Consider the following 19,346-nt stretch of genomic DNA (forward strand, 5'->3'; position numbering starts at 1 on the left):
CTTTAACACCCGTCTAGACGTGAATTGACCACGGACCTTGCCATTTTGAGATGAGTGCTCTATCATAGACCTACTCCATCCACCACTCAGATATGAAAAACCGATAAAAGTAAATAGACAGTATATACCAAACTATTTAGGGAAGATCTGGAATGTTGTGGTTTCAGAATTTCGTTTTTGGCGATTTTTCTTACTTGAACTCCCAGGAACTAATATATTACTTTATCAATTGTAAAAAATTGCCTAAAACGAAATTCTGAAACTACGTTCTGTTCTTTACACTTTGTTAAAGGCCATCCTACCACAACATTCGCGTTCTTTACCAAATAATTGGGTATACGGTATGCTGTACAGTATTTACTTTTATATGTTTGTCATATGTGAGTGATGGATGGCATAGATCTGTGTTAGAGAACTCAACGGTCATTGACAAGGTTCGTGGTCTATGCATGGCTAGCCGCCGAGAATCTACCCAGCTGGGTGTCAAAGTGGAGTCATTCAAAGGATTCGGTTATTATGCAGTCTAATTCCACCGTCTACAACACAAGTCTTTACCTTCATTCTATATCGTGGAACTTACTTTCATATTTTTTTTTAAATATTACTGGATATATATATAATTTTAATCAACTCTATCGAAAGTGGACTCGTATCGGAAAACTAAGAACAAAAAATTGATTGATAGAGACATCCCTGCTCCACCAGTAGATATTGAATTAGCCTCGTCAGCTTAATTTCGTGGAAATAAACTCACCAAAACACACGTCATTATTTTCATGAAAGAACTCGTTTGCCAAGTTATAGCTAGTATAGGAATGTTGATAATCCTGGCTCCTCGTTTCTGCCTTTGAATAACAAGGAATCGTTTTTATGCTGACTTTCATTTTTTTTCTTTTTTCTTTTATAGAAGACGCGTTCGCTAATTATGCTGTGTCAATGTAGACGATGATCTGTTAACATGCTAGCAAATGGTTTGCGGAATACCATATTTTTTTTTTTTAGTGATTAGCCAAACTTTACAGACAGAATTTAGAGACGATACATTATTATTATTGTTAAATTATTATCATTAATATATTTACTTTTTTTTTTTTTTTTTTTTTTTTTTCCATTCTGCTGTTATTATCAACCTCTTTAACCGTTGTTTTCTAGACTGCTCCAGGGGCTTACCATGAATATTATACTCTTGATATGAAGGGTGTTCTTTTAAGATGTAAAGAGTCTAAGCAGAAACAAAGTTGTCTTAAAAACTCAGTCAAACTATATAGGAATTACAACACATTATACATAGATCCCAATTTACTAGGGAGGATATTATTGCCCTAAAGGAAAATACATATTTTCTAAATCTTTCACCAGACTTCCGACGTTAATTCGTATGCGTGTGCTCAAATGTTTTGTGTTTATTGTGATTATATATATATATATATATATATATATATATATATATATGTATATATGTGTGTGTATGTATATTTATGTGTATATATATACACATATATATATATGTATATATATTTATGTATATATATATATATATATATATATATACAGTATATATACAGTATATAAAATCTAAGTGGGTTTCTGTATCGCCATGGTCGCCAAAGTTGTATCTAGTCAGGGCCACCCATACTACATTGGTTTGCTATGAGTGATCAGGCTAAAGTCTCCCACAATACCCATCCGCAGTGGCCAGCGTGGTGATGAAAATGTCCAAACCCCAAACATGACTAAGGACATGTCTGAGGCCTTTGTCCCGCAGTGGACTAAAATTGGCTGTATTTGTTGTTGTTGATATATATATATATATATATATATATATATATATATATATACATACACATATATATACATATATATATACAGTTTCTAGTTTTTCTTCCTCTCGTTTTGTTAAAGTTTTTATAGTTTATATAGGAAATATTTATTTTAATGTTGTTGCTATTCTTGAATTATTTTATTTTTCCTTGTTTCCTTTCCTCACTGGGCTATTTTCCTTGTTGGAGCCCCTGGGCTTATAGCATCCTGCTTTTCAAAGTAGGGTTGTAACTTAGCATTTAATAATAATAATAATATATATATATATATATATATATATATATATATATATATATATATATGTATATATATATATATATAGTTTAGAGTACTGTATGTTGTTGTATAGGGAACGTAGGCGAGTGGTGCATTGAGTACTTTGTAGACTTGACCCTGTAAACCATCTGATTTAATCAACAGGGAGATGGAGTCGAATTCAAGGAGGTGTTCACATTCGGGCCCACATCAACCATCTCAGCAGAAGAGGTCGTAGGCTGGTGGAGTCCAGACAACGCCAACGAGACGTTCATTCCCTTCAGAGGAGATCTGGCTGTGCCCCGTGACTTTCAGGGCAATGTCGTGAAAATAGCCATGTTCGAGGTATGGTGTATCTGATTTTTAAGGCTCCACTTATATCAATGGTGGTAATAATGAATTCGTTTGATGTTTCCAAACCGACTAGAAATAATTGTATTTGTCGGAATCGATTACAGCTATTCAACTGTTATTTGATACAATTTTGTTTAATGGCGTTACAACTATAATGGTCATTGACTTTGCTTGTGTAATTCTCTTCTAATACAAATCTTGTGCACAGTAACGTTGTTCATTTAAGAATTTGCAATATAATAATAATAAGAATAGGGAATATGGGGAAAGGAAGAGTACCCCTGGATACAATCCAGTTTATAGCTCAAAGGCAGGTACTCGGGATGGGAAAGATTAAGGAAATGGGGAGAAAGAGAAGTACAGGAGAAGAATAAAAGAGAGGGGCAGACCCTCTTGCGATATTAGGGAATTGGTATTATTATTTTAGTCATTCACATAAGAATTTGTAAATTTTACCCTTTCTCCTATAAACCCTTAGTCTGAATTAACACTGACAAGGTAAGAAATTTATGGAAGGCAAATTTAGGGAAAAAAAAAAATAAACAATTCATCCTCGTAAAGTCCTAACTTGGAAAACTATATTTTTGGTTACACTACATGCCCTGAAAATTTGAACATTTCAAAACTATAACTTATTTTTTTTTTTACTAAGTATGTTTACAGTACTTGCAGAATTACTACATTTTTCACGTTGTTCTTAAAAAAAATGAGCATGTATTTTTATTCCAATAAATATAGTTTATGTGAAAATAAGAATATTTTTTTTTTCTAAAAACCTTTACTCTTCCAGCTGCTATCAACTCTTATTTTAGCTCATAATCGGATACATTTTTTTCTGACTCTGTATCTGAAGATATTTACTCTTCTTTTTTTTTTTTATGCAATTTTACCAATGATTACAGATGCGTTTGAATTCAAAATAGTTTGTTTTATTTTGACTGAGCCTCTTGTTTGCTATCGAGTCAATTTAATTACTTATTATTTGGATTTCAATTTTTCTCTTGGCCCAACCAGACATTGTTTGTCATTTGGCCATTTTTATTTTTTCCCAACCCAACAAAATATTACCTGTTATTTGCTATCATTTTCTTCTTTTTGCCTAACTCAGTATTGTCTGGTGTTGGATTGCCATTTTATTTGCTTGGTGGGATCTTTAGCAGCTCCTAAGTTGTGAGTCCTGAGCTCAGTCGCTCTCCACAAAATAGATGTCACAACTATAAATGATCTCATTTTCCCTTGGAGCAAGGGATGGGTAGTTGGAGATGCCAATAAGTCTACCTGCTGAGCTATTGTCTGGTCCACCCTGGTCCCAGCATGGTTGGAGATGGTGCTTAAGTGCTGATCATATGTTTAGTATCGAGGATATCATGCGACTGCAAATTGACCTGTTGGTTGCTTCTGCTGCTCATGAAATTTTAAACCAGGTTTAGTCATATGTTTGGCTGTCTAACACTTATCATGCCCTATTCAGACATTTTCTACTTGCCTGGCATTTTTTTATGGCCGCCAGGATATTGCCTATTATTTGACTGTCGATATCTTATTTGGGTGCCAATTTCTTGTCTTGGCAGAACTCAAAGTGGCTTAATTTGTAAGTCGATTTCTTCTCTTTAACATAACCTGATATTGAGTATTATTTGGCTATCAGTTGCCTTACCAAAACAAACACTGTTGTTATTTTGCTACCAATTTTTTTCTTATCTGATATTATACGTTATTTTCCCTTCAATATCCTTGGTATTTCCATCCCGTTATTGTTGATTATTTAGCTGACTTTTTTCATGTGGCCCTATCAGTAGTTGCTTGTTATTTGGTGATAAAGTTCTTCACTTGACCCAAATACATTGAACATACAAGTCTTCAAAACTATGTATTTTCACTATTGGTAGGGTGGGAATAAATACCAGAAAAAAATGGCGGGGTGGCATCACCTTAAGCAAATATACTACATTTATTTTTTATATGGCACCATAATTTCATCGCCAAAGTTTTTAAAATTATGATTGTTCTTTATTTCACAGGTTATGCCTCATTTCACCTTTAAGAAGACGTTGAATGGAAAGTTTGAAACAAATGGATATCTAGCAGAACTATGTCATCTCATTGCAAAAGAGCTGAATTTTACGTAAGAAGTGAACTTTACACGTTTATTGAAATTTACACAAATAATTCTGTATCTGGAGGAATTTGGTACAATGAATCCTACATAGATAACTAATTTTTTTAAGGGGCTAATTTCATATGATAATTAATATTATAAAAGAAATTTAGCTTTCTACAGCAAACCAATTATATGTTAAAACTGAATTTTGGCACGAAATGTAGCATAGCCTAAGTATCTTGATTGTCCTTCTGTTGATTTTAATTGTAACATTTCGATGTATGCGTAGATTCCTAACGTTTTTATAGGGCCATTCTTAAATAATATGATTAGGTTTAGAAATATGTACACAGTTTCCAACTTTATTCATTCCTTCACAGTTACTGTAGGATTAGTATTTCATCTCGTTAAACCTTTCATTTTATATCATACCGGATTATTGTTATCTTTCTTCATTACTAATTATTTCTGCTTTCCAAGAATACATCAAAATTAGTTATTATTAGATTTAATTCTTCTATGATTTATCAGTGGAAACTGAAAAGTCAGTTTATTTCACATGGTAAAATTCCACCATTGTCACCCCAGGATCCCATTTTCCGTTGCAGGATGTAATTCTAATATTCTTCATCAATGGAAACTGAAGAGACGTTTATTTTACATGGTCAAATTCCATAAACGTCGCCACAGGATCCCATTTTCCGTTGCAGGATGTAATTCTACCATTCTTCATCAATGAAAACTAAAAATACTAATATTTCACATGGTCAAATTCCATCATCGTCACCACAGGATCCCATTTTCCGTTGCAGGATGTAATTCTAATATTTTTTATCAATGGAAACCGAAAAGACTTATATTTCACATGGTCAGATTCCATAAACGTCACCACAGGATCCTGTTTTCCGTTGAATTCTATTCTTTATCAATGAAAACTAAAAAGACTAATATTTCACATAGTCAAAATCCATAAATGTCACCACAGGATCCCATTTTCCGTTGCAGGATGTATTTCTAATGTCTTTATCAATGGAAACTGAAAAGACTTATATTTCACATGGTCAAATACCATAAACATCACTACAGGATCCTTTTTTTCCGCTGCAGGATCGAATGGGTCGAAACTCTCGACGGAGAGTTTGGGATTCCTGGCGATGACGGGTCCTTCACAGGCGCCGTTGGTATGCTACAACGGAAGGTATTCCTTGCTGTTAAATTCAGCATCATATTACTCCTGAGTACTTTTTTTTTTTCTTTTTCATTCTGTATGTATTGATTGATTGTATATTTACCTTTTCTATGTACGTTTGATTACGTTATGCAAATAATTAGATATTTACGTTTATGTAATTATACAAACGCACACATATTTATATATATATATATATATATATATATATATATATATATATATATATATATATATATATATATATATATATATATATATAGTACGTTTGATTATTTGATGCAAATAATTAGATATTTACATTTAAGTAATTATACAAACACACAAACACACACACACACACACACACACACACACACACATATATATATATATATATATATATATATATATATATATATATATATATATATATATATATATATATATATATACATACATACATACATACATACATACATACATACATACATACATAAATACATACATGCATGTACATATTTATATGTGAATACAATGGTTAATGCCAAGAGCACAACTTCTCGAACCCTTGATGGTTCGAATTTTTTGGAACGCGTCGAGGAAACTGCCTCCGCACCAGGATTCAATCCTAAGTCAAACGGTACAGCAGTCCTGCATCTAATTATTCACACCATTATGATTAGTGAAAAATATCTTCTAGCATTCTTCATAAAATGTTTGAAAAAAAATTTTGTTTCACATTCAGTAATACTCCTCCTTATGTTGGTTCGACATATGCCAGTTCCGACTTTATGTTGCTCATCATTAAGAATTGAATACAAAAATAAGATCCATGTTATCCCCTTTATCCCGACTTTACGTTGGTCTCTACATCGTACGGCAATAAGTGCTGTGATGTAGAGTACTTTTACTTCACAAGGAAGCTTATTAATGAGGGTATCTGGTTATCATAAAGAGATAGCAAGTTGTAAGTACTGTTTCCTGTTTGGTACTTGTATAGGGAACATATAATGTCACTTTACAGGGTGACTTACGTTAAGTCACTTGGAACCAATTAATGACGTAGAGTGGAGGTATTACCAGTATCATTGCTTCGTATTCTATTTCACCTATGAAAAAGAACGAGTCATCAAAAACCTAATCTGGATTTTTTAATCCTTAACAAATTCTGACCCTCTTTATGGTTTACTAGTTTAGTTACATTCAATTTTATTTAACAGATTTATATGTACGGCCCATGAGATGTAAAATAAAAAACAATAGATTCTTAGGTTCACAAAGTCTAAGTTTTTTTATGTGACAACACAATTGATCGACCCAAGCTCATTTACTTTTCATGTCTTCTTTTTAGATAGTTTTAGCATCACAAAATCCTGTTGTGCACGGGATGATATGATTGCAGATTAGTCGTAGATCTATGGATTCCAGTTAGTCTTTTAAGTAACATTTATAACAATAAGACAAGTTGTAGACTTGATAGCTTTGCTAAAGGTATGAGTAAATACTAAGAACGTCTTTGAGTGCCACAGTGATGACCAACTCTTTACGGGTTTTTACAGGAAGCAGATCTCACTGCAGTTTCACTCAACATCAATATTGAGAGGGCAAAAGTGATTGACTTTTCACCTCCAGTCGATTATGCTTACGCTAAACTCCTCATATATAGAGGACAGGAAAAGGGGGGCATCGATTGGAAAACCTATGTCCATGGTTTTCATTGGTTAGTATGTAGAAGTTTTACAGAGATGGATTGAGTACCTAATTTCCAATAGTTAACGTGGAATATCTGCATCCTGAAGATGCAGTCACTAAAAAATATAATTCTATAGTGCCTAGACACATCAGCTCTCATTCAGGAGGCTTCTCTCTTATAGGTCTCAAACACCTGTGTATGTGTATGTGTGTCTTTGTAAGTGTGTGTGTAATTGAGTATGAAAAAAAGACTTAAAACTGAAAAAGATAGATAACAGAATATTGTTAGATATGGCTACAAACTACAAAATCTCTTTTGCACACTCGTAACGTAGATATTTTTTTCTTTTCGTTCTCGATGAAAAAGTGTATAATCTCCAAATGAAACCTCCTGATATATTTTTTCCAACAGGGGAGTGTGGCTGAGCGTGCTCGGTATATGGTTCCTGATGTCCGTAGGACTGGTCTTTGTGGCCAAGCAAGATCTGGAAGTCACCGTGTATAATTATTTGTTTACTTTCATTGGAACTTTGGCACAACAAGGTGAGGAATTTCAGTGAATCTTTACTGATTAGAACATGTTATTTGGGGAAATTAAGGGTATTTCTTCGTCATTTCAACTTAAATTTAATTAAAAGAAGTTGCAGCGGAGATCTCCAAGTAAGTTTTAATTAAAAGAAAAAAAATATTAAGGGAAGAAATTACTTATTTGAAAATTTTCCATCGCCATGATATTTCTGGTCTTTACCTTCGAATTGTTAAATGCTATTATTTCATAATACAGTGGAACCTCTACATCCGAATTTTCCAACATCCGAAGTAAAATTCGAGCAAATTTTTGACTCTACACCCAAATTTTATTTCGACACACGAAGTAAGCAATTTTCGTCGTACCGGTTGTATCCGAATTTTTCGACACTCGAAGTACAATTTGAACACGTTTCTACTCTACACCCGAATTTTTTTTCGACACCCGAAGTAAACAATACTCATACACGTAGTCGGTACTCATAGCGCCTGATGTGCTTTTTATTTCCGCCGATAGAAGGCAGCACTTTGACCTCGGAGGGACCCTCAATTAGCACGGCTTGGGTCAGTCCTCTGTTCTCGTCGGCTTCTTGCGGTTGTGCCCTGTGTGTTCTGCTATTATTGTACTGTTTTAATCGTGATTTTTTACGTGCATCCTTTTACGGTAATTTACGTACAGTATGGGTCCTAAAAGGCTGTGTTTTGCAAGTGGTAGTGGTAGTGGTAGTAGTGAGAAAAGGAAGAAGGAAATGCTTTCTTTAGACATAAAGCAGGAAATTATTGAAAAACATGAGCGTGGCGTCCGCGTGAGTGAACTTGCTAAACAAAATGGCCGTAATATGTCGACGATCTCGACAATCCTGAAACAGAAGGAAGCTATTAAAGCAGTGAAACCTTCTAAGGGGATCACCATTATTTCAAAACGCCGTAGCCCTATCATAGAAGAGATGGAACGACTTCTGCTAATCTGGATCAAGGACAGAGAGATTGTTGGCGACACCATCACCGAAACCATCATCTGCGAGAAGGCGCACGCCATCTTCACGGACTTGAAGGAGGAGAGCTTTAGGGGTGATGCTGGGGAGAGTTCAACCGAACCTTCCTCAGACAATTTCAAGGCATCTCGTGGCTGGTTTGAGAAATTTAAGAAACGGTAAGGGATTCATTCAGTTGTTCGCCACGGAGAGGCTACTAGTGCGGACACAAAGGCTGCAGCTGACTTTGTCAAGAACTTTGAAAGGATCGTGCTGGAAGAAGGCTACATAGAGCAGCAAGTGTTTAATTGTGATGAAACCGGGCTGTTTTGGAAGAAGATGCCCAGTCGAACCTACATCACCGCCGAAGAGAAGAAATTGCCTGGGCATAAGCCAATGAAGGATCGGTTGACTCTTGCCCTATGTGCCAACGCTAGCAGGGACTTTAAAGTCAAGCTCTTACTGGTTTACCATTCGGAGAACCCTAGGGCCTTTAAGGCACACAACATCGATAAGGACCAGCTTCATGTTTTCTGGCGATCCAACTTGAAGGCTTGGGTCACTAGGCAGTTCTTTGTGCAATGGGTTAACCAAGTTTTCGGCCCTTCTGTGAAGAAGTATCTTCATGAACAGAAATTGCCTTTAAAGTGCCTGCTATGCCTTGACAATGCACCTGCTCACCCCCCCCCCCCCGACTTGAAGATGATATCTTCGAGGAATTTTAAGTTCATAAAGGTGCTGTATCTTCCACCGAATACCACCTCTATCCTCCAGCCCATGGACCAGCAAGTCATCTCAAATTTCTAGAAGCTCTACACCAAGCACCTATGCAAGCAGTGCTTTAATGTCACGCAAAGCACAAACTTAACTTTGCGTGAATTTTGGAAAAGCCACTTCAACATCATGCACTGGTTGAAGATCATAGATCAGGCTTGGGTGGGATTAACTCGACGGACCCTCAATTCTGCCTGGAAGAAGCTGTGGCCTGATGCAGTTTCTCCCCGATATTTCGAAGGTTTTGACCCCGAACCTGATCCCGTGGTGGGTGCAGCGGAAGACGTAGAGGAAATCGTCTCCCTTGGCAAGTCCATGGGTCTGGAGGTTGACGCAGATGACGTCACGGAAATCGTCGCCGAACATCACGACGAACTTACCACAGAGGAGCTCAAGGAACTCCATGCTATGTCTGAGCACATGAGTGATGACGAGGAAGGGGTCGAGGAGGTAGAACATGTGTTAGGTTCGGCGCAAATAAAAGAGGTGTTAGGAAAATATCAAGACGTGGTCGACTTCATCAACAAATACCACCCAAAAAAATTGCAGGTTTGTCGTGTAGTTGCACAGTTCGATGATGTTTGCCCAACTCACTTTCGAAACATTCTGAAAAGCCGTACCAAGCAACTATCTATCGATAGTTTCTTTAAAAAAACTACGAAGCGAACTCGTGATGAAGAGGATAGAAGTGATTCAAAGAAAACGGCAAAGAGTGAAGCGAAAGAAAGTGAAACAAAGAAAATGGCATAGAGTGAAGCAAAAGAAATTCAATCAATTTTAAGTGTAGAGAGTGAAAGTGATTAAAATTAATCATCAAAAAGAAAAAAAGAAAGTGTAAAAAAAAATATAAGATATAAAATTAAAAAAAAAATAAGCTAAGTTATGTTAAAGTTCACTTAGTGTAAGTTAGAATAAGTTACGGTGTGTACGTTTATCGTAGTTAACCGCTCTACCTCCTCGCCGCCCGTCCGTCTCCTCTCTGCGTAGCAAGACCAACAACACCTGCGCTGGAGTTTCTAAGGTAAAGTGACGCTAAAAACCCGTTTCTTATTTACCATTTTTTGATAATTCTTCTTTTTTTACATGTCTATTATCTAATTTAGTGTGCATTATTCTCATGGGAAATTATGTGTAGTAGTTTATTAAGAAGTTATCATAGGTTTTTGGGCTCAACCATGGATTAATCCTATTTCAATGTATTCTTATGGAAAAATTTGTTTCGACATCCGAACATTTTCTACATCCGAAGTCGGTTGTGGAACGGATTAAATTCGTATGTAGAGGTACCACTGTATGAGAGATTAATTTCCATTCCGTATATTTTGATCAGTATTCACTAAATTGTTTAACATAAACGTTTTTCTCATTAATTGTTTAACTCACTGCCTCTCTTAATTACCATATTGACATATTAGGAATTCACTCTGGTATTTCATGAATGATGGGCTGTATAAAAGAAAATGTCTATTACAAAGCCAGATAACCCTTTCATTTTGGAAAATGTAATAAAAAGATATTTTTTCCTCACAGGGTCATCCTATGAACCCCAATGCACGAGGGGCCGCATAGTTTTCCTCTCGTTTTGGTTGGCGTCTGTGCTCATCTACGCGTCATACACGGCAAGTTTAACCTCTGAGTTGGCTGTGGTTAATACAGTTAACCCCTTCTCCACTCTCAAAGAAGCGCTCACGACTGCTGGATATTCCGTGGCTATGCAGAAAGGAACTTCGTATTACACAAACATCAAAGCAAGTTTACTACTTTCCCATTACCGAACATAGGAGTAGATGATATTAGAGTTATCTTCATGCATTTCGTTGTCATTGTTCAAGTATGAAAGTATGGGTTGCCTGTGGCATTTATGTTTATATATGAATGTATGATTTAGTATGAAAGTTAGGAAATCTTTGATGATTGTTCATCTGTATAATTCATCATAATTAACATTCATTGTTTTAAGTAATGATTGGATTTATCTGTTATGGTTTTTAAGTCTTCCCAAACAAAACGCTTATTGAAAACGAAAACTAGTGTGTGTGTGTATATATATATATATATATATATATATATATATATATATATATATATATATATATATATATATATATATATATATATGTATATATGTATATATGTGTGTATATATATGTCCTTCATTCGTCCTAACAGTATTGACATACATGACAATTCAGTGGATTATGACACTATTAAATATCAAGACGAAATCAGCTAATTTCAAGAATACGTTTTCCATTTGTACAATTATCGAACCAAAGTTGAATTTACCGAGATTTATTCGTGCAAATGAATTCATATAGCTTATATATATATATATATATATATATATATATATATATATATATATATATATATATATATATATATATATATATATATATATATATATATATATATATACTGGGTAAGAATTACATAATTAGGAGTAAAACTTCATAAAACATAATTGTGATGTTTATTTCACATTGGTATTTTTTCAGCTTCCAAAGAGTTCACACCATTGAGCGTTATGTTATACATATACTGTATCTGTTCATCCACTTTCCTTGTATTTGGATATAACTTTCTGTATCCTAACCATAGGTAATTTTCCAATCTTATTTTCTCACTTGATTAGTTTTCTTTGTATCTTACACATCCAGTTTATCATTCATATTCTCGTTTTAGGTGCCTTTCTTTTCTCTCCATTTGGCCCACATCCCTGCTTGTAATTCATGGAATTAAATCTCCACAGAATATGGCAAAGAGAGATGAATCCATGAGGCTACTTTACCATCAGTTTCTCGACAAGCCTCATCTACTAGTACCAGGCAACTCAGAAGGTATAGAACTCGTACAACAGGTAGGTTCGATCTAACTGCTTTGGCTCCTTGTGTAAATTATTGGTAGCATTGTTATAATTTAGATAAGTAGTGGTGGTAGTAGTAGTAGTAGTAGCTGAGATGATGATGATAATGATAATAATAATGTTAATCTATCTATAATACCACGGCACTTCCCCCAATTTTGGGGGGTAGCCGACATTAAACAAATGGAAAGAACCAACTAAAAATAATTGTATTTTTCGGAATCGATTACAGCTATTCGACTGTTATTTGATAGAATTTTGTATAATGGCGTTACAACTATAATGGTCATTGACTTTGCTTGTGTAATTCTCTACTAATATAAATCTTGTTCACAGTAACGTTGTTGATTTAAGAATTGGTAAATCTTACCCTTTCCCCCATAAACCCTTAGTCTGAATTAACAATGACAAGGCAAGAAATTTATGGAATGCAAATTTAGAAAAAAGCGTAATTCATCCACGTAAAGTCCTAACTTGGAAAACTATATTTTTTGTTACACTACATGCCCTAAAAATTTGAACATTTCAAAAATATAACTTTTTTTCTTTTTTTTTTTACTAAGTATGTTTACAGTACACGCAGAATTACTACATTTTTTTTTTTCGTTGTTTTTAAAGAAAAATGAGGATGCTAAATCATTTTTTACACCCATTCCCACAGTCACTACTTCGTTCCTACCCCTATCTACTCGAGATACACCAGCCATACTCCTCAGACACTTCATCTCAAACACATTCAATTTCTGTCTCTCCGTCGCTTTCATTCCCCACAACTCCGATCCATATATCACAGTTGGTACAATCACTTTCTCATACAGAACTTTCTTTACGTTCAGGCCCAACCCTCTATTCTTTACCACTCCCTTCACTTCCCCCAACACTTTGCATCCTTCATTCATTCTCTGACGTACATCTGCTTCCACTCCACCATTTGCTGCAAAAACAGACCCCAAATACTTACAGTGATCTAATTCTTCAAGTAACTCTCCATCCAACATGATATTCAATCTCGCATAATAATAGTAATAATAATGATGATAATAATATTAATAATAATAATAGTAATAATAATAATAATAATAATGATAGTGGTAGTTGTAGTAGTATTAGTACAGTGTTATTGAATTTATTCCCTATAAATATGCTGCTGTGCTATGTTATAAAAGTGTAACATTGACATCCTAATTCCTCCATTTCTGTTACCTATTTTTACTGTGCATATAAAAGTATGGAGTCGTAGAAATCCTAAGAAACATCGTGTCCGTATAATAAATGGCCTTTTTAAAGTGATAATTAAACTCTTACGTAAATTTCTATTTTTGTTTATCTCCTCTCATAATTTAGGGAAAATATGCCTTTTTCCAAGACACTGTGTCCGTGAACTACGATATAAAAAACAACTGTTCGTTCTCGTTTCTTGGTCCTGCTTATTTCTCTGAATTTGGATCGATGGGGTACATGAAGAATCTGTCCTATGCCAACGTTATTTCTGAGTTGTAAGTTGTTTTATTTACTTTCATAGACTGGTTCTAGAACAGCTAAAGCTTTGCACAAGTTTTCCATTATTTTTTTTTTTTTTTTTTTTTTTTTTTTTTTTTATCTTTGTTCAGTCGTTTCGTTCGAATGTCTCGATTCCTTCCGTAAAACTTCAAACACCTGCATCAGCCAGGAGGTTTTTCCTCCTTTTCTTCTTTTATTTTGTGATTTGAACTCACACATGAAAGTGTGACAAGTCTGTTATAAGAAAAGCTCGGAATCCACGCCAGTTAGTTCGATTCGTTAAAGCTATTAACTCTTCTATGTTTGGTTGCGATTGCTCAACTTATGTGGGATACTCATGCATGAAGCTATTGTAAATTTCGTTCATTAAAGTTTTAAATGTTTGCACTAAGCATTATTCAACCTGTTTTATTGGAGACTCGACCTTATATGAAGATCAGCGAGAATGTTTTCCTACATGTCTAAAGAGAACCTTAAAACAGCTCTAGTGAGGTCAATGGCAGGCTCCCCCATGAAAATTCACATTATAAAGACAAAGTTTTGTTCAACATCCACACAACAGGGTAGAGCCCCTTCACTTTTTCCAAACCTGTTAAGAATGAACTAGAATTCATGGCCTAGTAGGGGATCATTAAGCTTTGTAGAGATCCCTCTAGTCACCGGTCCATAGATCATGCAAGTTCGCATTACTGCAGATCTACCAAACTAAACACACAGTTCTGCTGACCAGCCCACCCTTCGTCTACATCAGTGTCTGCTCTCCACGCTGTCGACTCCACTGCCAAACAGCTGCTGAGCCAGGACGAGATATGGCTTTGCAAGAGTTCCCTATATCGTCCAACTTGAAAGACTTTCACGGCAATTGCAGAGTTTATCCCAGATACTACCCTGACAGCACAGCCCTTTTTTTTTTTTTTTTTTTTTTTTTTTCATGAGCCCCAGTGCTCTTTTATTTGGACACCGGTCCATGAACAGGCCTTCAAACACATCAAGCAAGTATTCAAGCCCATCTGTTCTTGCATCTTTTGACTCAACCCTGGTGACCACTCTCCAGATCAAAACATCTCGCCGCTACGGAATAGGCTGAGTCTTCTCCAGGATCATGACTCTGGACATCTTCAAGTAATCCAATGTGGATCCCGCTTTGTCACAGACAGTGAGATGAGGTATGCTAAAATTGAGCTGGAGAGGCTAAATGTATCTTGGGCCTTCGCCAAGTGACCCCTGTACCTCCAAGGACTGCCAACCTTCACCCTGAAAACTAACCATCGCCCATTGGTGCCCATCATCAACAGCTACACGCTGGACATGGTAGAAAATCCAAAAATGTATTTTGGAATATTTTATTTTTTTCATCTTAAATGGGAGATAGAGTGTTTTGGGTCTCTAATCACCAATTTATAAATGAAATTGCAATAAATTGCTATTTTACTGAAATTCATCGAATGAATGAGTGCATGTCACAATACCCAATTTTCTGCAGTGTGACACGCCGTAAAGTTTTTATTCATTCCAGGTGCACTATCCCTCGCATCAATCATATCTGAGGATATGACCAACTGTGTTGAGGTAATGTCACGCGTTGGTTCCATCACCAATGCTGTAATAGCTTCCCAGGAAAAGGACGTCCCAATTGTCAATGCCGACTGGACCCTACAGGGCATGTTTACAGCAACAAAGGCAGACCCCTAAATACATTCGCCTCTGTGATTGCATCATGTCCAGATTTCCCATGAACCAGTAGGACCTTCATGCTTCTTTGATACCGTACTGGAAGCTGCAAAAACCTCTGTCTGGTGGTGGCACCCTTTAGCTCTATGAAGTAAGAATACTACATTCCTGCAACTCTATATCACCATTTTCTTGTCAGACTCTATGACAGCCACCGAGGTGTTGAGGGTATCAAATGTCGTACTTGACAAACTCTTTTCTTAACTTGATCTTCAAAACGTCCCCTTCAGGAAACATGGACTGTGAGGCCTTTGATCGTGGCGTCCTTAAGTTAAGAAAATACCTAACCACTAGGGTTGCTCGCCTGCCCAGATACTTCATGGATACCCGCTCCTTACATGTGTGCTCGCCTATCCTCAGTGGTTCTGGAATGTTGGCAAGAAAAGCCCCATAAGTGTGACCGCCGAGCTGCTGCCAGAGATGATAAGGTGCAACGCAACTTTGATGCCCACACTCGTCCCCTGTCCAGCCTTAATGTGGGCCAACAGGCCTACCTCTAGGACCCAACATCCCACAGATGGGACAAGATCAGGATCATCATAGGTGGCACGTGATCACGTGAGTATGAGATTTTCCTCCCAGGTGATCATGTGCTACGTCAGAACCATCACTTCTTATACCCAGTACCCGGTCCCAGTCAAGTTCCCAACTCTGGTCTCCCCGTGGTCCATAGCCCAGAAATAGAAAAGTCTACAGCTCACTCTAAAACTCGTTGGCCTGCAAGATCAAGTAGGCCTACATAGTGTACAGAGCCCACTTGTGTCAGTTACGGAAATTACTTACATACCTTTACACTTTATATATTCACTGTATGTTATTTGCTTTGGACAGTATTACTTGATAGTTCATTGTGTGTAAATTTCTTAGCACGTTCAAGATACCTCTTTGAACGCAAAGGAGGATGGGAGGTGTAGATTGATGTATATATTACTTTACATAAATGCATCCTTTACAAATTGTCTGCTACAAATGCCTGCCCATGAGTCGCACTGTCTGCACTGCATGCATGCACATCATCGGTCTTCTAGCTTTTCTTAGCACGAGCTGCTTGCTTTTCAAAGCACACTTATACAAACTCTATTGTTGTATGGAATAAAACAACCTACGAATCCTCTAGATCTTTTTTCTTCATTCCTGCAATCATCTGTTTTCTCATGCAAGATATCATTTCCAATCACCAAAAATATTTGTGGTTTAATCCGAGATGAAAGCACCGGTAAACTTCAGAAATGTCAACTTTTGTGTCTACTCCTACTTTTGCGCTCTGAGATTTAATACTCTCAGAACGAGAAAATTGTTGCTGCGCTTGGAATATTCATCGAGGCACAATTGAATTTATAATGTTGAGCAGAAGTCAAGTTAAGATTGCTGATAGTTATATCTTCTTAGCTTGGAACTATATCTGCTTTTGAATATTTGGACTTTTACTTCTAGATAACTTACCTATAGTCAATTTCTTTTAGCGATGCAGATTTGCACCGACTCGCAGCGGTGCCCTTTTAGCTCGGAAAAGTTTCCTGATCGCTAATTGGTTGGACGAGATAATTCTAACCAATCAGCGATCAGGAAACTTTTCCGAGCTAAAAGGGCACCGCTGCGTGTCGGTGCAAATCTGCCTCGATAAAAGAAATGGACTATAGGATCGTCAAACCAGTTAAAAATGCTTTCAAAAGAAATTTTTTTTCCAATCTTTTACTATAGACCTTTCCATTTGTTTAGATTTTTACATCATTTTGGATAGAACCCACTTACATGGTATAGTGCTTATTGCAGACACTAAAAAATGGGTCTGTTGTAAACTATCCTTATATTTTTTCCATACCATATATACTTTTAATGTCACAAAATAACAATAAGTTAACAATGTAAGCTCATACAAGATAGAAATATTTTACTCACTATTTCTACTGCATTGCCGCACGCCTCATCTGCACCGAATTGTTTGCCATATTGTCATTTGTTCTTCTTAAAAATACTTGATATTTCTCCATAATTTTTTAAGTTGCTTAAAAGATTAACTGGTATAACTTTTCATGACCTTGTTGAAGTTTGACTTTTACATTGTCCCGAAGTTAATACTCTGAATAATCACTTTCCCAAGACATTCACCCTGATCAGAGTTATAATGTTATAAATGCATAGTGATTGGAAATCTCTCACAAGCTTGCAGCTTATCCCCAACCAGTTGCAACAGTTAATAATGTCATATTTGAGAATCTGCACCCCAACGCAGAACCGTTATATCAATTAGTATGAATCCTAAAGACATTACACTTTCTAAATATAATGTTTTCAAAATGTAACGGCCCGACTGAGACATTATACTAATAGCGCTTTTTTTTTTTAGTTATCTTTTTTAAATTTACAGCATTGTGAGGGCAACGGATTCTGGCATTGCTCGGAAACTCATGAAAAAATGGATGGGACGGAAAGCCTCCTGTGAATCCGGTTCATTCACGAATCTGGGATTCTCCAAGACAGTTTCCGCCTTCTCCCTGCTAGCTATCGGGCTGGTCTTAGGGGCCGTCCTCCTGCTGGTCGAAATGTGGGTCCACAGTGGCCGTCTATTTCAATCGAGGGAAAGACACTCCAGAAGAGGGCTCAATGAAGTTCAGATCAAAATTCACCCTTATGATTTCTCTTTACGACACCAGATTAGTTAGAGTCTTAATGAAGGGTCTCGGTAGTAACTCATTCTGAACTTTGATTAAGGTCTTTTTTGTGGACCGTGTTTAGAAGAGAACCTTGCATGGAGGTCATTTGGACGAAATGCATATGATAGTGCAAATACACTTACTTTTCAAAACAAAAATACTTGTAACGGATGTTTAATTAGGGTACAATAATAAGGTCGTATCTATGGCAATAGTGATTTTATGCATACACTCAATTAGTTGTGTGTATATATATATATATATATATATATATATATATATATATATATATATATATATATATATATTGTATATATGGTTATATTCATATGTTTTATATATTTGCGAATGGAATGACGAATGGATTCACTCCTCTTGTATTCCACTAAGTCCTTAGGAATTAGGATGTCATCTCCTGGTCCTCTTTCCTCATTCCAGCAAATGTTAGTAACCATTTACAGCTGCAAGGGCATGTGAGCTTTAATCTGCGATCGAACTCGGTCTCAGAAAATCAGGAGCCTAGGTACTGAACACACACATATGAATGTATGTATATATATATATATATATATATATATATATATATATATATATATATATATATATATATATATATATATATCTTTTTTCACTGCATATAGGTATATGCATGCACACACACACACACACATATATGTATATATATATATATATATATATATATATATATATATATATATATATATATATATATATATATATGTATATATATATGTATGTATGTAGGTATGAATTTATAGTGTGCACACACACACACAAACACACACACACACACACACATATATATATATAAATATATATACAGTATTTGTATATATATATATATATATATATATATATATATATATATATATATATATATATATATTATATATATACAGTATTT

At 35.6% G+C, this 19,346-nt stretch overlaps 1 protein-coding gene across 1 annotated transcript in view; it reads left to right on the top strand.

Moving 5' to 3' along the window:
• The window catches only part of LOC137634397 (glutamate receptor ionotropic, delta-1-like), a 20,371-nt gene extending 1,941 nt beyond the window's left edge, over positions 1–18,430 (top strand). The window contains exons 3-16 of the mRNA XM_068366793.1: positions 2,242–2,421; positions 4,452–4,555; positions 5,639–5,729; positions 7,262–7,422; positions 7,807–7,937; positions 11,201–11,418; positions 12,423–12,530; positions 13,881–14,032; positions 14,707–14,894; positions 15,091–15,192; positions 15,553–15,696; positions 16,128–16,243; positions 16,350–16,429; positions 18,136–18,430. Of these exons, the coding sequence (XP_068222894.1) occupies positions 2,242–2,421; positions 4,452–4,555; positions 5,639–5,729; positions 7,262–7,422; positions 7,807–7,937; positions 11,201–11,418; positions 12,423–12,530; positions 13,881–14,032; positions 14,707–14,894; positions 15,091–15,192; positions 15,553–15,696; positions 16,128–16,243; positions 16,350–16,429; positions 18,136–18,430 (2,070 nt within the window). The remainder of the gene's footprint in view (positions 1–2,241; positions 2,422–4,451; positions 4,556–5,638; positions 5,730–7,261; positions 7,423–7,806; positions 7,938–11,200; positions 11,419–12,422; positions 12,531–13,880; positions 14,033–14,706; positions 14,895–15,090; positions 15,193–15,552; positions 15,697–16,127; positions 16,244–16,349; positions 16,430–18,135) is intronic.
• Positions 18,431–19,346: the final 916 nt, after the last annotated feature.

This window comes from Palaemon carinicauda, chromosome 44, assembly GCF_036898095.1.
Source record: "Palaemon carinicauda isolate YSFRI2023 chromosome 44, ASM3689809v2, whole genome shotgun sequence".
In the NCBI taxonomy this organism is placed as follows: domain Eukaryota; kingdom Metazoa; phylum Arthropoda; class Malacostraca; order Decapoda; family Palaemonidae; genus Palaemon; species Palaemon carinicauda.